At 38.9% G+C, this 20,009-nt stretch overlaps 1 protein-coding gene across 6 annotated transcripts in view; it reads right to left on the minus strand.

Annotated features, from left to right (window-relative positions):
• Positions 1 to 20,009, minus strand: part of NPAS3 (neuronal PAS domain protein 3) — an 813,063-nt gene that overhangs the window by 699,073 nt on the left and 93,981 nt on the right. For 5 of the 6 annotated variants that reach the window (XM_081830630.1, XM_081830627.1, XM_081830628.1 and 2 more), the window contains exon 2: positions 19,272 to 19,361. The exons of the other annotated variant lie outside the window; for it this stretch is intronic. In XM_081830630.1, coding sequence (XP_081686756.1) covers positions 19,272 to 19,361 — 90 coding nt within the window. The remainder of the gene's footprint in view (positions 1 to 19,271; positions 19,362 to 20,009) is intronic. 6 annotated transcript variants of the gene reach the window in all.

Consider the following 20,009-nt stretch of genomic DNA (forward strand, 5'->3'; position numbering starts at 1 on the left):
AAGAATTCAGCGCAAGAAAAATCACAGTTTGAGGATTCCAGGTAGCGAAACTTGAAAATTCATGTACACATCAGGTATACATAAGCGAGACAGTTCTATTTGGAGGGAGAAAAACATGGTAATCAGTGGAAAGTATTTTCTGTATAAATAGCTATTTCTCCCTTCAGTGAAGAAGAGTACTGTAAATAACCCCACAGTGGATGAAGAAAGCAATCTAAATGGTCTCCAAGTACTATGTGTCTGAATGTGCACGTATAATTACTAGCACAGGCAAATTGGGGCTTGAAAGCCACAGAGAAGGCAGATATTAGCAGGAAAATAGCAGTTATACATTTATGTTTGGGAAGGTAATTCCAGAGGTCTCCTACAGTTCATTAGCAATATTGGTTTAGGTAATTCCCAATTATTTTCTTATATTAAATCTATTTAACTCTAAGAGATCCTTAATCTAAAATAATTTAATTTCCCCAAATTTTACAGACTTAAGAAACCTAAGAAATAGGACACTGCACATTTGTGTCAACAAGAAATTCTTCTTCCTATTCCTGTGTAACTTCTACCAGGAAGGAAACAATGCTGGGAAATAAGAGTTCACTCGACAAGAATTTCTTCTACCCCACATTAAATATAGACTTAATATTATTACGTCCATTGTGTTACTGTAAGGTTGATTCATTCAAAGAGAAAACTTCTGATAAAAATCTAACTATTCTGCTCTTTATCCGATTTTCTCTTGTGTTTGGAAATCATTCGCATGGTTTTATTTTTTGGTAGGACACTAGTGTGCACTTTACCAAATGACTCTAAATTGATTAACAATTACCATAGATAGCAAGGCAGGCAATTCTCCAGAAGAGAAATCATCTCAATATTTTGGGAACCAATTCGAATGCAGTCTCCAAACTCAGAATAAACAAAATCGGTGCTTCTTTCATTTTATTTCTAAGCCCAGAGCCAAATCAGAACTACGTGCACATTACTAAGGAAAAAGTGCTCAATTAGCTCTATGCTTGGGATGGCGAAGCAAATGTACATCTAATATTTCCCGATAAGTCATAGTTCCATCATCCATTTAACAGAACTACACGTATTTTCAATGAGGATTCTGGCAGTGAAAATAATTGATATATTTCATATAAACAGAAGTCAAAGGGACAAAAAACTCACTGCAATGTTTTTGAGCAAACCAACACTGGCTCACTTTAGAACACTATTTAAGTACTAGAAACTGTAATTAAATCAGGTCTTGAAAGTGCTAAGCAGAAGAAAGTGTTAATTAGTAAATTAGTAAAAATACCATTTTTAGAGTGGAAAAGCTTTCTTTTACATTTTTAAACATTTACAAAAAACAATTTGATAAGGTGCAATTTGGGATATTTATGGAAGCCTGGTTTATGCTTTAAAAAAAAAAAATCACAGCACCTTTTATCCAATGAGCTCAATGCTCTGTGAAATACATTTTTTTCTCTTAAAAAGTAGAACAAAATAAAATAGACTGTAAGGCATCAGAGAGAACATTTAAATAGAGGCCATACGAGCATCCCTGGAGAAAGCGAGCATCAGCAATACAGTCAGCTGACCAGGACTAATACATTTCCAAATGGTGAATCAACCGTATACACATAGCTTGCACCAGCATCTCTTTCCAAATTTTGTTCATTTGTCACCTTCACAGTGAGGCCTTTTTCTGGCCACCCCATTTAAAATCCAAAACCCCACCCCCATCTCTGGGACTCCTGAACCCATGTTCCATTTATTATCATCTCTATAGCACTTATCCCCTTATATATTCTGTCATTGGCCCATTTGCTTGTTGTCTACATGCATTTAACTACTGCAAGAGCTCACACCCTTGCCGGCTTCATCCACTGTTGTATCTCTAGTACCTGAAACCTAGTAGGCGCCCATAAATGGCTATTTCATGAATGAACAGCATCAAGCCTCTTTATAACAGATATCCAAAGTCTTGGATTTATTTTGTTGTATTTTGAAGTGAATGTAGAAAAAACTTTTCATAGGGGAAAACACACACGCACACACCAAAAACAGTTCCTGTAAAGTTCTAGACATTTAAAAAATAAATATCTGTCATATATATTCAGTTGAAAATACTTTTATAAGTAACATTGCTTTGGATTAATCAGATAAAGATGAAAGTCAAGAATTTTGCCAACAGTGTTTCTTGCTAACATTACTCAGTTATGCCTTTCAGCTCAGTATATTGTATATGAAGGATATCTTGTTAAAACAACTGTTGAAGGCAAGTCGTGTCATATCAGCCACACTCTGTACCCTATGGGAACTCAAATGTTCCAAAGTCTATGTTAATATAATCTTGCTGCTCTGTTGAGCTAAGGAAAAAAATCAGTTTTTCAGTGCCATGTAAGGCTTTATGAAAGTACCACATTATCTATATGTCTTCCAGAAATGAAGGAAAGCTGCAGTAAGGATTATGCTGAATCAATTTAGGAAGTAAATATTGTTAACAAATACCATAAAATAACCTAATAAATGATTCCAATCTCCATTTATCAACTAACACGAAGTCTGTACTCTTCTTTATGTAATTGGTAACACAACACCTATGGGAAAACAAAATTCCCCAGCTCAAGGGCTCCAAGTAGCTTTTTAGCACAGAGGCTCTCTACTTTCTAATGCAGATTTCCTATGCAATACTCCATGAGACCCTATAAATCTGTACTTCTTTTCTTGGGATGTGAGGTCTCAGTTCTGCTTATCAACCTCTCTACTCATTAGAATTTACCTGATAAAAGACAAAGACGCTTGTTTTTAGGTTTTTGGGGAGGACTGAGGGAGAGGTAGTGCTAGACAAGGTCAGGGATTTTTGTTTTCAATTAATGATATTTAGGTCTATTGAGGAATTATTCCAGAAAAACGTAAAAATGCTTACTACTTACCAACAAAGTGCTTGTTTCATTGGCTGAGGATTTTGCAGACCAATTATTATTACAGAAACAAATAGACACATAGAATTGCGAATGACTGAAAACCTGAGTGTAACATAACTCAATCCAATTCTACCAATTAACCAAATAAAAAACTAAATCTTAAAATGTTAGAAGTTAAACAAAATACAGATTCTTATGGACTCTGCAAGTACAGTTTATTAAAGATTTGCTGAATTGTAAACTTATTAACATTCATTAAATCATTGCCTCCCTAAACAAATATTTTGAAGAAGTTAAATCAACTTATAGTAATTCCCCCTTTCTGCCAGCTCAGTGGCCAGTATTTAGCATTAAAGATGCAGTTCCGCTTCTGTTGAAAAACAGAAGCTGGTCTAAAACGTGTCCTGGCCCCCCCAACAGAGACAGGCAGGTGGACCAAGAGACTGTGGCCAGTGCAACCAGAAAAACGGAGCACTGGCTATACTGGGTGAGGTCAGCTTCACGAGCTAAGGTCCAGAGACAGAGAAGACAGCAAGTCTAAGACACAGCTTTGAAACGAAGGTCATGAAGACCTTTAATGATATAACCATATCTATGAAACTAAAAAGAAAACAGGACTTCCAAACAAAGGAATTAAAAGGTCTTAAAAGGATGCGAGCTAAGCTGCCTAACATGTTGCTAGTGATAGAGTCAGCTTCCCTTCCAGGATACTCATGCTCATGTTCTTTAAAGTCATCTGAATATGCAGAAGATCCTGGTAGTCCAGGTAGTTCTAGGAATAAGCTAGCATCTGCAGCAGTAAGTGCACAAAATCTTAAAATAGGTAAGTCAGAATTCCTACCAAAACCAGTGCTCAAGAACTAATGTCAGAATTCCTATAGAAATGGAGTGAGCTCTGAAATTCTAGCATTCCAATAATTAATGTAGTCTTACGATTTAAAAGGTGAAAACCCTTGTCTTGTACAATGGAACATCTCTCAATGGGGGCCTATCTATTGAGGCAAAAAATACATTAGTAAATTCTAAGGAAATTACGATTGAAATGGGAATTTGTTTCCCCTTTTTCTCGAATTGTTTACCTAGATGGAGGTAGGAAGCATGAAGAGTGTGAATTCCGAAGTCCATACCAGATCAGAAAAATGTCTGGCAAACCTCCCCTCAAAATGGTGGCAGTCAAAACAAAACTACTAATCACGCAAGTCAGCTGTGCCATTAGCAAACACATATACACAGCAGTTCTCAGGCAGTGACTGAGGTTCAAGAAACAATGTGTCATTCCTGCACCGCCCCTGCAACATGCACATGTGACATGTTTGATTGGCACCTTGACTCGCCAATGACAAACAGGGCTCAAGGTCATTATTTGCTGATCCCTAGTTTATCTTACCCACCCCTATGTTATAATGTTAGCATATATTTGCTTCTTATATAGCAAAATACAAATTAAATGGAGGCCATTTCTTAAAATAATTAATCCATCTATGGAACTATTTTTGTTTATCTATTCATGCCCCCAAGTGTTTGTTATCTCATGAGTTCTTCTGGGTGCACTATCAATATATACAATTTCAAAAAGTATTTCCTGACTGAATCCTGCTGAAGAATGTAGGGCATCATGTAAACCACAGCCAGTATGATGGACCTCCAACAGTGACTCTCAAACTCTCCGGTCTGCTGAACACTTTTGAGTCAGGACATCACATGGTCCCTCCACCCAACCCCTTGTTCCCATAACAGCTCTTAAATAAACCTTGAAATAGTCAAGCCTGTGCAAATAGAAAATTTATATAGTCTTCTCATTTCTTAATTATCCTAGAAGCCTGTCAGATGGCCTCTGTTTCTTATCTACTCCATGCAAACACAGAGGTAGAAACATCCCACATACTCCAGTATTCTTCAATATGCTGAAACCATATAAAATATCAAATCCAAAACTCTCAAGGCCCCATCAATCTTACCCCTTATTTCTAGTCCACCCTTAATAGAAACTCTTATTTCCATCCTCTGTCGTATACAAACACGGCCATTCCCATCCATCAAAGGCCAGCTTAAGTTCCATCTTCCCCTACAAGAGTTCCCCAATTCTCTACAGCCATAAATGGACTTGCTTGTCTGTACTTGCAGAGAACAGACACACTTACGTCAAAGACTTTCAGTCTTTGTCTAAATTCCCTATTAAACAATTTCTGGATCTGTATAAAAAATTTTAAAAATTCAAGTTAAGTTCAAAAAATTATAAATATGCTTTAACATATTCATACCCAGAGTGGGAAGTCTGTCTGGACCATTCTTTGTGCTTTATCATCCTAAATATTCTGCATTCCCATCGTGCTAAATCATCACCATTTAGCTTACTGGATAGTTGTAACCAGTCCAGCACCGCACGAATGCAGGACCAGGTACAGAAGCAAGAATGCAACCTCAGCTTTTCAACCAACGGCCTGATGCTCTGCCCCCCGTGCCATGTGCTGTGATCATGAGTGATGGAGCTGTTTGGACGGCAAGCTACTTTCAAATAATGATCCACAAAGTTAATCAAAAGGGCTTCCCTGTTCAATATTTACCTGTTACTCATTGACAGCCACTGTCTACATTGCCATCTAGAATGTATAGAATGGGATCAGCAATACCAAGCTCAAACAGAACCCGAGGGCCTCGCTGAAGTATCAGGCACAACGAAAAGCAGAATTAAGCAGCTCTTCAAACCACCTCTGACACTAAAGACGTCCATAGCATCCACAGCAGCAACACACTGCTACTTCCTGGATTTGGAGGCCCAATTAGTTGCTGATAATAAGAGGAATGAAAAGAAGACTGCCACATGAGAAGTAAAAAAAAAAAAAAAAAAGAAAGAAAAGGAGATATTATGTATCAAAATATAAACATGGAGGGAAAAACAGTAATTTCCTGTATTGGGGCAAAAAAATAATATTCCCTTCTTGATGTGATCTCCTTGCTTTTATGTACTAGGAAAGTCATATCTATCCTGAAAATTATTTTTCTCATTTCAATACACATTCAACATTTTAAGCTACAAAATAATAAGAAAACATTGATTTTTTTTTTTTATGTGTTAGGTATTTAAATACTCTTTGCCAGTCTGTCAATCAAATGTACCCATAGGGGATGCTGACCAGCCTCCATGTCCATCTCTAAAGAGAGGCAGGTATCAGACTGATCATAATGCAATTCTCTCCTGTTATTTTTAACCATCAGCTAGAAAGCAGGGCTTACTAGGAGACCTTATAATTCACATTTATTATCCATGTAACCTGGCAGGTTTTGACCATGGGGTTTAAGGAACGAAAGTCACTCCAAATATTAATCCTCTTTTAACTCATTTTTCCTCAACATTTACTTAGGAATGATGAACACTATCGGAACCCTTAGTATGTACCAGGCATTGTTTTAAGTATTCTACATGTATTCATTCATTTACTCCCATAGTAAACCCTAGGAGAGAGATTACTACCAATTTACAGATCAGAAAAAACAGGTAACAGAGAAGTTACGTAACTTGTTCAAGATCACCCAGCAAACAAATCAGTCAGGTAGGGTTTGAATCCCTCAGTCTCAATTAGAGGCTGTGTTCTTGTCCATTGTACTGAAGCTGCCCCTAATTCCACCTACTAATAAGGTAAGATGACCACTGGCCTTTAATAAGTACCTTAGAAAGTTTTGTGGATTGATAAATGAATCGATACCATAAAGGAACTTGCAATCTTATTAAGATATCCATCCATAGACAGACATGTAGTCTTTTGTCCTCTCACTTGTAAGTTTATAACCTGCCTCCTCTTTCAATTTAAGAGTTCCTAAGAGGTATTTATTTGCATATATACAATTGAATGCTACTGCATGTCTGATACAGAGTAAATGATGCGTTAGAATTGAATCTCGGATTCAATATTGACTTTCTTCTCTTTATATCCCCTCTCAAACCACTCCATCAGGAAATCCTGCTGGCTCTTCCTTCAGAATATGTCAGAATCCAAATTCTTCTCACCACCTCTACTTCCACACCTTGCACATAAACCACTTTGATGACCATAATAGTTTCTGAACTAGTGTCCCTGCTTCCACCATGGGTCCCTGAAGCATGGATTCAGCTAGCAGCCAGATCCCATTATTCTTCAAAACAAAAATCCAAGAAGCCATTTCAGGTGGAGTAAAGGCCAAAGGCTTTACCTGGCCTGCCAGAGTCCTGTGTGCTGGCCCCCCATTCCCTCCCTGACCTGCCGCCAGCTGCAGTCCGTGCTCTGTCTAACCCACTGCACCAGCCTCCCCGCATTCTTTGAAAGTAATGAAAGCTCTTCAACTTCAGCGCCTTTATGGCAGGTGCTCACTCTGCCTGGAGTATTTTTTCCCCAGGGCTATCTGAAGGCCTAACTCCCTCAGTTCCTAGGAGTCTCTACTCAAGTATCATCTTTTTAAATGCGGTTGCACCTCCTTAAAACCATAACTGACCCATCCTCACCCAGTACTCCTAATTCCTTCTTAACCTTCTCGATTTTTGTTCCACAGCACTTACCACCACTGAATAGACAATATGATGTGCTTGGTTTGTAACTTTTGCTGTTTACTATTAGTCTCTAACGCCCTATAACTTTCAGGGCAGAGATTCCAGTCTTCGTTCACTATATGTCCCACACAATAGTTCCTGGTTATAGAAGGTACCCAATAAATATGTTGAATTAAGAGAAGAGAGAAACCACTGTGGATAAAGCTAAAGCACAAAGTCAGTGTGTCTGTGTGTGTTGTACCTAGCAAGATTACACGGATACCATTCATAGACAGGAGCAGAGAGAGCTTCTGTTGAGAGATATTTTCATTGGGGAGGCAGAGGCCAAACTAGATCAAGACTGGTGGATCTTGAATACTAAGCTGACTAAAGACCCCATACAATAAGATTGAACCATTGAGGACTTTAAGCAAGGAACTATGTTAGAAACAGGATTTTAATCTAGTAACTTTAGGGTGGCCCAAAAAAGGTATTTTTGTATTCCCTTGAATGGTACTTTGTGTACAGTAGGACTCCAGCATTTAACTTCAATTGAAGGAGATAAGAGAAAAGAAGACTTAGCAGGAGACTGCAACAAGCTAGGCATGAAATAATAATTTAGGTCAAGGGGATGGGAACAAAAGATAAGTTTCTTCCACAGGAAATCATGCTACTAACAGGCTATTGAAGACAGAAGAGGCAGAATGAAAGAGGAGTCCAGGAGTGAGCCTGAATGACTACAAAAATGAAGATAAAGCAAAAGAAGGGCAGGGTAGGAGAGGACCATTCCAAGGAAGATGCAGAGCTCTGTTTGGGGGCACAGCTGCATGGTCCCGGAGGGAACACCAGACTGGGAGGGGAGAGAGGTCACACTCTGCAGGCGGGCCATGCTACATGGCAGCTGTGTGAGAGTATTCACATCACTTAACCTCTAGGACTCAAGGGGTTTTGTTTGATGTTAGGTTCTTTTTTCCCCCACAGAAAATAGAGATAAAACACAGTTCATTGGGTTGCTGGAAGGATTAATTGGCTATGTCCATAGAAGTGCTTGCGAATTTTTTGGCCATTACATGCTTAAGTTGATGTCAAGCAAATCACAAGGAGAAACCTCGAGTAGTTTGGAAATCTAAAACTCAAGTTGGCAAAGAGGTAGTACTGAAGATTAAAAACTTGGGATTCATCCACTTTTGTGTGATAACTGCAGTGTAAGGACCAGTGAAATTTCCGAAGGGCAGACCTAGTTGCCCCCATACTGGAGAACGTACAGCTGTGCATACCAAGGACATTCAATAGCTAACATTCAAATACAACAAACTCATCCTCTTCTATAGGTAAGGCTTTAAATTCCTCAGGGTCTTGTTCTTTTATGGAACCAGATTTCAGTAGACTACCCTTGAACAGAAAGATTTTTTGTGGACAAGTATCCTGCTCCAACGGGCCACATCATCCAATTGAAAGTGAAGGAACTGCTGGGCCACAATGACGTGAATTGGGCTGCCATAAATAGTCATCAGATTAAACATTAGCTGTGTACGTTGAACAACCCACCTAACCTCTGAGTCTTCATTTTCTTGAGTGCCAAATGAGTATATAACCTACTTACTTCAAACATGGATGTGGGGAGTCAATTACAATGATGTTTAGAGACAACAGAACACCATTGTTGGAATAGGTTACTTCTCTGAATTCAGCCTCCTCTATCTCACTGCATATAAAAAACCAGCCAACACAGAAGCAGAAATGGTAAAACTCAACCACAACTTCACGGTCAAGAGTGAAAACTTGTCCCTAGAAGGATCAATTTTGCCTCACGATGGAAGACCTTAGTATCAGTGAGTATTTCCTGTGGATGGAAGAATAAATGCAGCCGTATTCATTCTCTACTCTCTCTACAGCTCCGAGCCTCAAGTTTCAAGGACATTCTATATCACAACAATCTTTTGTCTGGCAAACTTCCCGTGAAGAGAGCCAATAAAGGTGTATGTGGTACAAGTAAACCAAATTTGCCACTAGATTCTAGTAAAAATGTATTCTACTTAAAATCCGCTGGCCCATAATTTTAGTTTTCTAGTCTTCCCTTCCCTAAGACATTTCACAAGTACAGTAAAATTAAATATATATATATATATATATATATATCAGCTTTCTTTATTCCTACCAGTCTCAAATTTGTTACTAGCTCTTAAAAGCAGCATTCACAAAAGAGGATAAACAATCCTTCTAGCAGATGAATTTATTTATCATCAATTTTACAAGAGCTCAAGAAATACCCCTACCCTCTACTATCCTCCCCACTGGATAGGTCTCCAAACCTCTCCTTTTAAAAACAGGGTGACATGAAGGTCACTGCTGTCACTGTTATTAATTCGAGACTTAGGACACCTGATGAATTTCTCCAGAGGGATGAGAATCAGAGATGTTGCTTCTATTTTCCCCTTTCAGGCCATCAAGCAGTTAGGTAGTCCCTAGAAAGCATGTTCCTTCCCTGGAAGTGAGCAAAGACCTCCCCGTAATTACTGCAAAGGTCTTCTTCACCAGGAAATCCAGACGGTGTCTAAAGCATACAAGACAGGAGCTCCATGCCTGACTGTGCCAGACACTCAATTTCACTCCTGAAACAGTTTTGTTAGTGGAGTTGAAGAATGGAAGAGGAGCATCATCAAGAAGACCGTGTACCTCCTGGTTTCAAGGCCAAGGTATGCAATTGGCTCTGATTCACTCTGAGCACCCCTGATGTGCAATGGTCAAAAAAACAATGAGGTTGTGAAAACTTAAGTTGGTTGAAATGCAAGTGAGGACAGCTGCTAGTGCAAGAAACCGGACTCTCCTCATTGTAGGCAAAGAGTGAGGCTTGCTACATAATCTAATATATAAATACTACTGCATTTAGTATTTATTGCAGAGATTCTTTATAACTGGGCTGAGGGGAAGGGAGGGAAGGGCAATTAGGTTTTAAAAAAGATGCAGAGATTGTCTGTTTAATCACATAAATCTCAAGCAGTCAATTCCAAAGACTCTTCACACTGCTAAGTGAATCACAGAGGTCTCAAGTTTGACAACGGGGGTGGGAGGGGGGGAGTCACTCAATGTTTTCTTTACATGCTGGCCATTGACCCCAAATCCTCCCAGGACCCAGACTTCTCTCTGCTTTAGAACTACATCAAAATATCTCAGTGCTCAACACAGTAAATAGAATTCGCTTTATGAGCAACCTTAAGAGGATGCAGCAGACGTGGCACGTGAGTGTGTAAAGTGACCATAAAACTCCACCTAATCATCCAGCAGTTACTTCTTATACATGTACATGTTCTGATCTTAGAAAGCTGTTACTATAACTCACCACACCCTTCTCACCATTAGCATCATCCTCTTTCAAAACTATTTCTAAACAATGAAGTACTAGATTAAAAAAAAAAAGATTGAGAGGGTAGGGAGGGATTTTTCTGTTGAAAATCTCAATCACTAATGTCACTAATATCACTGGTTCTTGCTGGAGTTCCCTTGTTTTCTGTTGTTTTTATTTTTTTCTAAACACAAGAAACAAAGTGATAACATTTGAGAAAGGAGATACTGCAAAAGGAAAAAAAAGTCACGAAAGGAATTCTCTGCAAAACACAGTTTCTAGATAGAAGGTGACCATACAGCTTCCAGCTTCCCCTAAATAAGCTGCTTGTATACAAGTTACAACACTTGGCCCCAGACATTTCCCAGCTAAGACAACTTCAGGATGAATCCACAAGAAATGCCTATATATGTAGCTACAGATCTGTCAAACAGGACATGCCTATCAACACAGTTCTATATAATGATAAACACCAAGTTGTGAACAGTGGCTATCTATGGGTGTTACCATTATAAAAGACATTCATGTTTTCCTCTATGTTTATCTGAATTTTCCAAATGTTCCAGAGTGAAAATGTATTGCCGCTTTATTCGAAAATAATATACAGCTATTCTAAGAAAACATAGAACTAATGTAGGAAACCTCCTCCCACCCCCATTCACCAACCCAGAGCCATGGCACTGGGGTTAGTCAAAGGAAATTCCCAGATTATCCCCCCAATACAAGTTGATGGGACATACATTGTGCTCCCTAAGCTCCAAGTCCAAACCCAAGGCCATTTACTGAGCAGAGGACAGCAAGCTCCCAGGATCAATAGTAGACCAACGCATTCAAATAAAAGCTCTGAGCAGGGTCAAGTTGAAACCGTAATCTCATCCTTTCCTTTTTGGGAAGACTATCAGGAAAAGTATTGTCAATCTATAAATTTATAAAATCTATAAACTCTAAATCTTTTAATTAAAAGAGATTAATCCTACTGCATTTTTTTCCTACTGTAAGCACACCGCTTATGTAGTATTATAATGTGCTCAAAAATTAAGTGGCAATTCCACACTATATTTTTCATGAGGAAGATTTTCTTAAATTTCCAAAGAATATGAAATTTTCTGTTGTAGGTTAATTTACCAGATTCTGAATATTCACTGAAGTTCACAATTATTCCCTTTAATGATGTACTGTACTTTGATTGCTATGAAGATGGAAATTCTTTTGTGAATTTATATTATATACAGCCTAGTAATAAGTGGCAGATATAAGACTGAATTCAGGATGTGTTCCTTTAGGAATTCAGTATTTCCATAGCCATAATGGCTTATCCTACTGGAAGTTGTAAGTTCTTTATTTCCATTTTGCAGACACGAGTTCTTTGATATGAACAGTTGTACCTTAAGTTAGATGAGGAACAAAGTAGTACTCCTTCAGGGGGTACTTACTACATGCCAAGCACCATAGTAAGTGTTTTTGTGGTATGGGCCTTAGGCTCTAAGTCAAACAGACTAAGGTTTAATGCAACGGTCAAACTTTCTGTAAAGGGCCACACAGTAAACATTTGAGACTTGATGGGCCATATGGTCTCTGTCAGCCCTACTCAACTCTGCCGCTAACAGAAATGCAGTCACAGACAGTGCATAAGTGGACAGGTATGGTCGTGCTCTAATAAAACTTACTGTACAAGAACAGGTAGGGGATAGGAGAACAGATGTGGGCCAATAAGTGACAGTTTGGTGCCGCTAAACTAAATTTCACCTTATCCTACCTTCTTAACCTCGAGTGAGCTGTTTCAGCTCTGTAAGACCTGGTTATCTGTAAAATGGTGGTAATAATGATACCTAGAACCTCAACTTATTGTGAAGATTTAAAACAATGTCAAGGCATCAACCCACTGATTCTCAATACAGCTATGAGATAATTTTCATTTTTACCTCCATTTCAGAAGTGAGAAAACAAAAGCATTAACAGTTAAGTAACTTAGCCACCGTCCCAGATCTAATCATTATGGCGGGGGGGGGGGGGAGAAGATCAAACTCAGATCCATTTCCAGGAGGTTTAACTACCTCTATCAGTTATGAAATACTATTGCGTGGATTTGTGGAGCTCTTAAAATATGTTGCTCGCAAAGACTAAAGCATAGTTCTTCCACTCTAATGCATAAACAAAGACCAAAAATTCACTGAAGACACATCTATACGGAACACACATCAACACACAGAACAAACTCTTCTTCCGGTGAGAATTTATTAAAACCATAGCTGATGTATAATTTTAAGTTTGCTGTATTTTTTTAAGATCTGGGCACAAGCACATTAGTCTCCCTGTCTCTCTCTGAAATCACCGTTAGTGATTTCGAACACTGTAGTTCAACAGCATTCCTGCAAAAAGTTCATTGTCACTCTATTCCTCTCACCTTGACCTTTGCCTTCTCTTCAAGTTTCTAGAGAGTTCTCCTACATACTGCAGGTGTGTCAGTAGCCAAGTTTTAAAAATCAAGGCAGGCACTTCTCTCAAAATGAAAATACACATTTGGGTAATATTCTTTCATTTTAAATCATGCCTCCTGTACCTGTCCATTTTGACTCTCCCCTTTTAGTTTATCTTGAGTTACAAGTGGTCTGGGAGGAGAAAGGCAAATCTGGAGCATGTCAAGCCGGAAAAAGCAATAAACTTGTAGACAGGTCCTGAACTGGATTTCATACTGGTAGAGTCCTGCAAGATGTTTTTAAGTCAAAAATAACTTCAAACTCACAAAGCCTGAATGCACCTCCTCCAAGCAAAGCACACGAAAGGAGTTTCCCAACACAGAGGAGAGGCTGAGATGGCGGGCAACTTGCAGAGCTGTTCTGACTCGCTGTCCCTGCCACATTCCTTTCCTGAAAGCTCCTCCAGAGCTCTCTCCCAGGATGGCAGTCCACCCCAATGCCTCAGTTTCCCCTTCTCTTCCAAACTGAAGTCCTGTCACCCTTATCCTGCCCTCTACTCCTGACATATGCCATTTGCAATTTGCTACACCAGAAATACTGGTCTTTTGGCCCAAATCACTACCTCAAGCCCCTCTCCCCCAAATCAAAATCTCTACCATGAAGATCCCAGGGCCCACCTCGACTGTTAAAAAATAACCCTTTCCTAGGACCACTTCCATTGTTTGCACTCCTCACTGGAGACACCTCTTACACAGAATCCCAATTACCCGTTCACATCAGTCTTCTAGGCTTTTGCAGGGCATAGGCTTAGTCACCTCTAAGTCACTTTATGCAGAACAGCACCTGACCCGTGGGTGAAGATCAAAATATAGTTGTTAAATGAATGAATAAATTAGCTCCTTTTTAAGCTAGCCTGGCATTAGCCCTAAATAATATACCATCCACATTACCAAGACATACCACTTCAAGTGGCAAGTGGCAGGCAAAATCATTGGTGTGATGCTAAAATTAACTGGGAGAAACCACCAGAAACCATGCTGAGGTCTGAAAGGCATGATGTGGAAATTAGAATTCATTTGGATGTTGAAAGGCTTGAAGCAGTTCTTGCTACAAAGTTCAATGTCTGTTTAACATGCAGATTCTATTAGAGCTCTTTATGAAGTTCATTGTAGATTTCTCTTTTCTCACTTCTTTGTTATTTACTGATCCAAATACAACTGGCATAAATTATCCCAATGGTGGGGCTGGGGGGGGGGGAGCTGTATAATTGCAATCAATCAATCAGGTTAAACAGCCAGAAGAATTCACTACTGCAGCTGCCAGAGCCTCCTTGACCTTTCCCTCCCCGCCAGCACAGGTGACCATCTATCCCCCCAGCAGCCTGCCTGACAAGGAACCGGTCTTGTTCTCCTTAATTGGGATAACACGTGCAAGTGGTTAGCACTCTGGAACAACACGGCTGATAGACTGGTGAGTTCCTTCTTCACTCATTCTCCTCTTGTCCCCAGACCTCGTTAATTCCTTCTCTCTTTGGAGTCTGGATTTGCCCATTTCCCAACCCATGCTTCTTGGCCAAAGCCAGCCTGAACACTATACTGAGCAGAAGAACACCCACATTCTGGGTTTCTTCTTTTCAGAAAAGGAAGACATCACCTCTCCCTTTCTAGCCCCAAATTTCTCTCTCCAACCCCTGTCGTGTTGCCTGAAATTATTCCACTGGAGAAGAACTCCACTTTTCCTTGAATTCTTTCACTTGGAGTTGCTTATTAAAATGCAAATGGCCGTGAGAAGAGTAACATTATCAGTTAACAACACCTGATCTGCAATAAGGGGTATGGACAAAAATGCCTCGTGGGTAAAGGCCTGGGCACGAAACGCTAACCAGGTATCAAGGTGGCATGAATTTCACGGAGGGAAAGGGGCTTGGACAGAGAGGCAGGAAACCGACAATCTTCACCATTTTGCCAATGGCCCCTTCTCTTTAGGTGACCACTGTCTTGTCAATGGCCAACACCTTCTCAATCTCGGCTACACTTTGAGACGAGGCACTCTGGGTGAAAGCCCTTTGTTCAAAATGGGTCCTGCAGGAACTATTTCAACAGCATAACATGGGCTCACTGAACAGAGCACCCCTTTAAGCTCCAGTCCCCACATCCATCTTCCCTAAGTATGAGTGAGATCATTGTTCTTGAACACAGCTACCATAGTGTCAAACCACATGGCCAAACTGTGACAAACTTGGAGGCTACAAAGGCCTTGCTCAGTTTACTCCTTCCCAGTTACCTTTCCTCATGATCACATATTAACACAGGTGATTGCCACTGTATTTTGTGGTAAAATCCCATCAATGTCCATAGAAATTCCCTTTCCTCCAACTCAAATATTTTGCCTTTATTTAGAAGTTTAAAGTTATCATAGTTACTATGGAGGAGGCGTCTCCTCTTTTTAGACTCTTCACACGTTTATTTTTCTGTTTGAAAATAGAAAAAAAATAACGAACAATTGTTTTAATTAGAAAGAACTGTGGCATCTCCCAGTCAAATCAATGATTTTAAAGATGAATTCACTAAAACCCAGATATATTTTGCAAACTTAAAGACAGCTTAAAAAGGGGAAAGGGGTCTGGATTCTCTAAGTTTCGGTACTTACCAAAATGACTGCTTAACAAAAAAATCTGTCAAATATTTACAATATGGTTAGTGTTTTTGAAAACCCTGCTTTCCTACCCTTTGCCAAAAAATTATCACTGATTACAATTTTACATTTTAAGTCGGCCATGTCATAAGCATTTAATGTAAGAAGTTAGAACAACTTTTTTAAAATTCTAAATTATAGCTTTTTGATTTAACCACATTTTATTTTCCTGCTTAAAGTTTTCAATATTACTAAAATTGTTTAATAACTCCCAATAACATCTAAATCCCACACAGTGTTGTAAAATGTAGCAAAATTCAGTTATAAAACCATACAACTACCGTTGAAAGGATCAAGAACAGTGATGTGCTGGTAAATATTTAACAACTCGTTGGGGACAGGAAGGCACCTGATTTGCAGCATTTTCCAATTTCCATAGTGCAAATACTTTGCCCAATTTCCAGTTACTAACATGAGGTCAGGGATCACAGAATGGGAAAGATGTGCATACAATTGATTCTCATGGGCCCATGCAAGTCAGCACCAGCACATTCTGATAGGAGAGACCAGATAGGGCAGCCTTTCCACTCCTCACCATTTCTTTCTTTATAACCCACCGTATCCTCACAATGACGTAACACCCATACGTGATTACGTTTATACACTTATGATCTACCGACTCTTTTTCGGGTGTAATACACAGTAAGAAACATTTTACCTCAGGGCCCACCCCATGGACACACACATTTTATGTACACTTCCACAAACACACACAACAAAAACAGAAGCCTCACAAGATAAAACTCACTCTCCTTAAGTGCAGTGCACTAAAATTCTCAAACGTTTCCGTTTGTTTTTTTAATTCTGATCTTGATCCACTAAATTGGACTCCTAGCCCACTATTTGGGTAGGGCCGCCCAAATTGAAAACCAGTGCTGAAATAGACTAAGCTCAGTGAAGATAGAATTAGATGTTATTAGTCTATATCTATCCCTATGTCTAACAGTAATTATTGAGAACCAGGAAGGTTAAGTAACTGCCTAGTGATGCACCTGCCATCACTGCCGAAAGATCCCCGAAGGCAAGTGGTAATTCATTACATAGAATCAGGATATTCGTGGTTTAAAACAGAAAGCTAGACCACCTTCCAGGACAACCACCCCTTCACCAGAAATTGACAGAGAACTAACCACATCATTGATGAAACTTTGGTCCTTCAACTACTGTAGCCCTCTGACCAACCCTCCCTGTCTACCTAGAAAGACTAGGCAAATCTGAGCAATTACCATTTCCCTATTATTAGTAACATTCACCCCTCCAGAGTGTTGGAAAAGTACCCATCTTCTGCACAAGAACATTTTCAATCCTGTAGGAACGGGAGCTACATAAATGCAGACTAGTATTATATAAAATGTACATACTTCTATGTAACAAACGTTAACACCAGCTTTCTAATAGCCAGAAGCCAAAGACTAAGTTGAAGAAAGTACTCACTCAGGAAAATAAAATCCGAATCCATGGACTTTTCAGTGTGTTGATGCACCGCATGCTTTTTTATAGGTGCTATTAAACGTACACTATAGTTTCAAGACAGTCCAGATAAGCGTCTTCACAAAATACACAACACCATTAATCATCTCAGTGACAGTGCTCCAATTTAACATCCTGGGGATTTCCTCCCCTTCTTCATCATTTATTTGCCAATATTTCCTTGTTATGAATATCCCCCTAGTGACTTTCCCTCGCAGTCACAGCTGTGCTGCCTACTGTGTCTACCTTGACGACAAATAACACAAATCCTTAAAAAAAAAGAAGAAAGAAAGAAAAGAAAAAAAAAAAAAAAAGCCAGCCCTTGAGATGATACCTACAATTCGAAAGGTAGCCTGGCTATGGGCTGAATTCCCGGTGACCTCCTCCGGGCTCCCGGCTTTAAACTGACAAGCCTCCGCCTCTAAGCTGATAGTAATTTCGGACACGTGAAATTGGCTTACTTACAAGTGAACAACAGTTGGCTGTTGGTCTCCAATTACTTAAATGGTCAACAGTCAACTGCTGCTTTCAGATGGTCCTTAAAAGGACCCCCTTCTTATACAGCAAAAGGCTTCTTCAAAGTATCCACGAATCACAACAAAGCCACAGAATCACTAGCAAGTTACAGAAACCTGACGACCAAGAGCCACAATAAGGATGACTCACAGATAACAAGAATTTTTTTAAAATAATAATCAGTAATGTCGCATTATAATTACACCAATTCTGATGAAAAGAATAACTCTATCGAGGCAAAAGAATATCAAGAAATAAAGCCAGAGAAAAATAAGTGGCAAAGATACAGAGAAGAGTCCCAGCTCCATCCGGTATCCATTTTGTGTCCCTTTGAGAAAGCAGCCTTCACTGGCCCCAAAATTTGCTGATTGTAAAATGGAAACCATGAAAGAAAATGCTCTACAACCAACTAGAGGAGTAAATGAAAGTAGAACTCACCAGCTTGTATTCAGACAGGATTTTTAAGGAAAAAGGGTATTTTTTTTTAATAATGGAACTCCACTACAAAAGAGTTTGAAGACAAAAAACACACCAAAGTCTATTTGCAAAGTCTATCAGGAAAGTCTCATGCCTTCAGTGGAACTATGTTTGCCTTACTTTATATTGTCTATAGAATAACTTATTTTAATTAAAGGTTACTGTTGCTTCAATCATTATTCTGTAACTTATGGGAAGCACAAATGTTATTCTTTTAGGGAGACTCCAATTTAGACTATTGTTTTAAAAAAACAAAAACTTCCTTCTTAGCAAAAGCAACACAAGTCAAGCTCTGATACATTAAAATGCCTTTCCTTCCCAGAGCAGAGTGTTTACTTCAGTGATAGTAACAACACCTCATTACCAACAGTGCAGATTCTGTTAAGTAATGGACAAAGCAAACGGCAGCAAAGGCAGAGGACTCAACTTCAATTTAACTGTCCTGTAAGGTACATAGTAATTAGCTGCAAAGCTCTGAAATCTTAGCTAGCATGTTAAGTCTGCTACATGACAGTATAATTTGACTTCTTAAAGGATTATGCAAATTACAACTCATCATTCCATTACAGGATTGAAAAAAAGTGACAGCTAATTTATACATAACACACCTTTCAAATCCCTAAGATGCGTAGCACCTGTGCAATGTATTTTGCCGAGATTTTCTTGCATATAAGTACTTGTTTATTGCAATATAAAGAAGCTTACCTAAGAGCTTTAATATAGTCATTTTTAAAAACTTTTAGACCACAATTTCAAAAGAATAAACACTTTTTTCTGTCTTGATTTCAAAGGCAAATTTTGTTGGTTGTTTGTGTTTGGTTTGTTTTTTTCCCCAGTATATTAGAGAAATATAAGGTTTCAATACAAGGATATTTTTGAATAGCTGGCAACCACAAGCACTGATGCACGAGCCAGAAGGAAGACTCACAAAGATTTCAACATACTTCTGGTAGGTAGATTCACAGTAGATTCCGTCATATCTGTAGATTTTCCTACATTCTGATTGGTTGGGCAGAGGATGCTGGGCAGTTATTCTGTAGAGGCATCAAAAACAGATAGACATGACTAGAGGTTCTCTACAGTCAACCGGAATGCAGGATAACAAGTATGTTGAAATTTAATATAGTTTGCTTCTTACGCTTTTGAGCTATATACATAGTTGCAATGTGTACATACATTTTAGAACATCAACTTCCACTTTTAGAAAACTGCAGCAGAGAAAACTTATCATTCTTGATCAGAACACCAAAAAAAGTTTTTTTATCTCAGAGTCATAAAAGTGGAAGAAACGAAAGACATAAGCTCTAAAGCTTAACTCACTCTACAATCCCCATGATTATATTCTGAAGGAAACGTTAAAAACAAATGTCATTAGTGTTTTTGTTACAGGATTGTCATTAATTCAATCATGCATTACAATTGTAGGCAACTGTAAATTAGCTATAAAACCTTAGTAAAGTTAATATATTTTCAGCTTTACTCAATTTATATAGAGTTTGTATGCTACTGACTTCTAAAGGGATATGATACAGCTTTCAGAACTAAACCCAATTAGGGATGAAAACACAAGTGAGACCGTCGGGAGCACAGGTTAGATGTTAACAGGCACCTGAGATGAGCTGATTACAGTGGCTCCAGGTTTCCTGGCAGTTAAGGCAAAAAGGGGAGAAAGGCTGATACAA

The sequence above is a fragment of the Leptonychotes weddellii genome, chromosome 9, assembly GCF_054177405.1.
Source record: "Leptonychotes weddellii isolate Sample4059 chromosome 9, ASM5417740v2, whole genome shotgun sequence".
Classification (NCBI taxonomy): domain Eukaryota; kingdom Metazoa; phylum Chordata; class Mammalia; order Carnivora; family Phocidae; genus Leptonychotes; species Leptonychotes weddellii.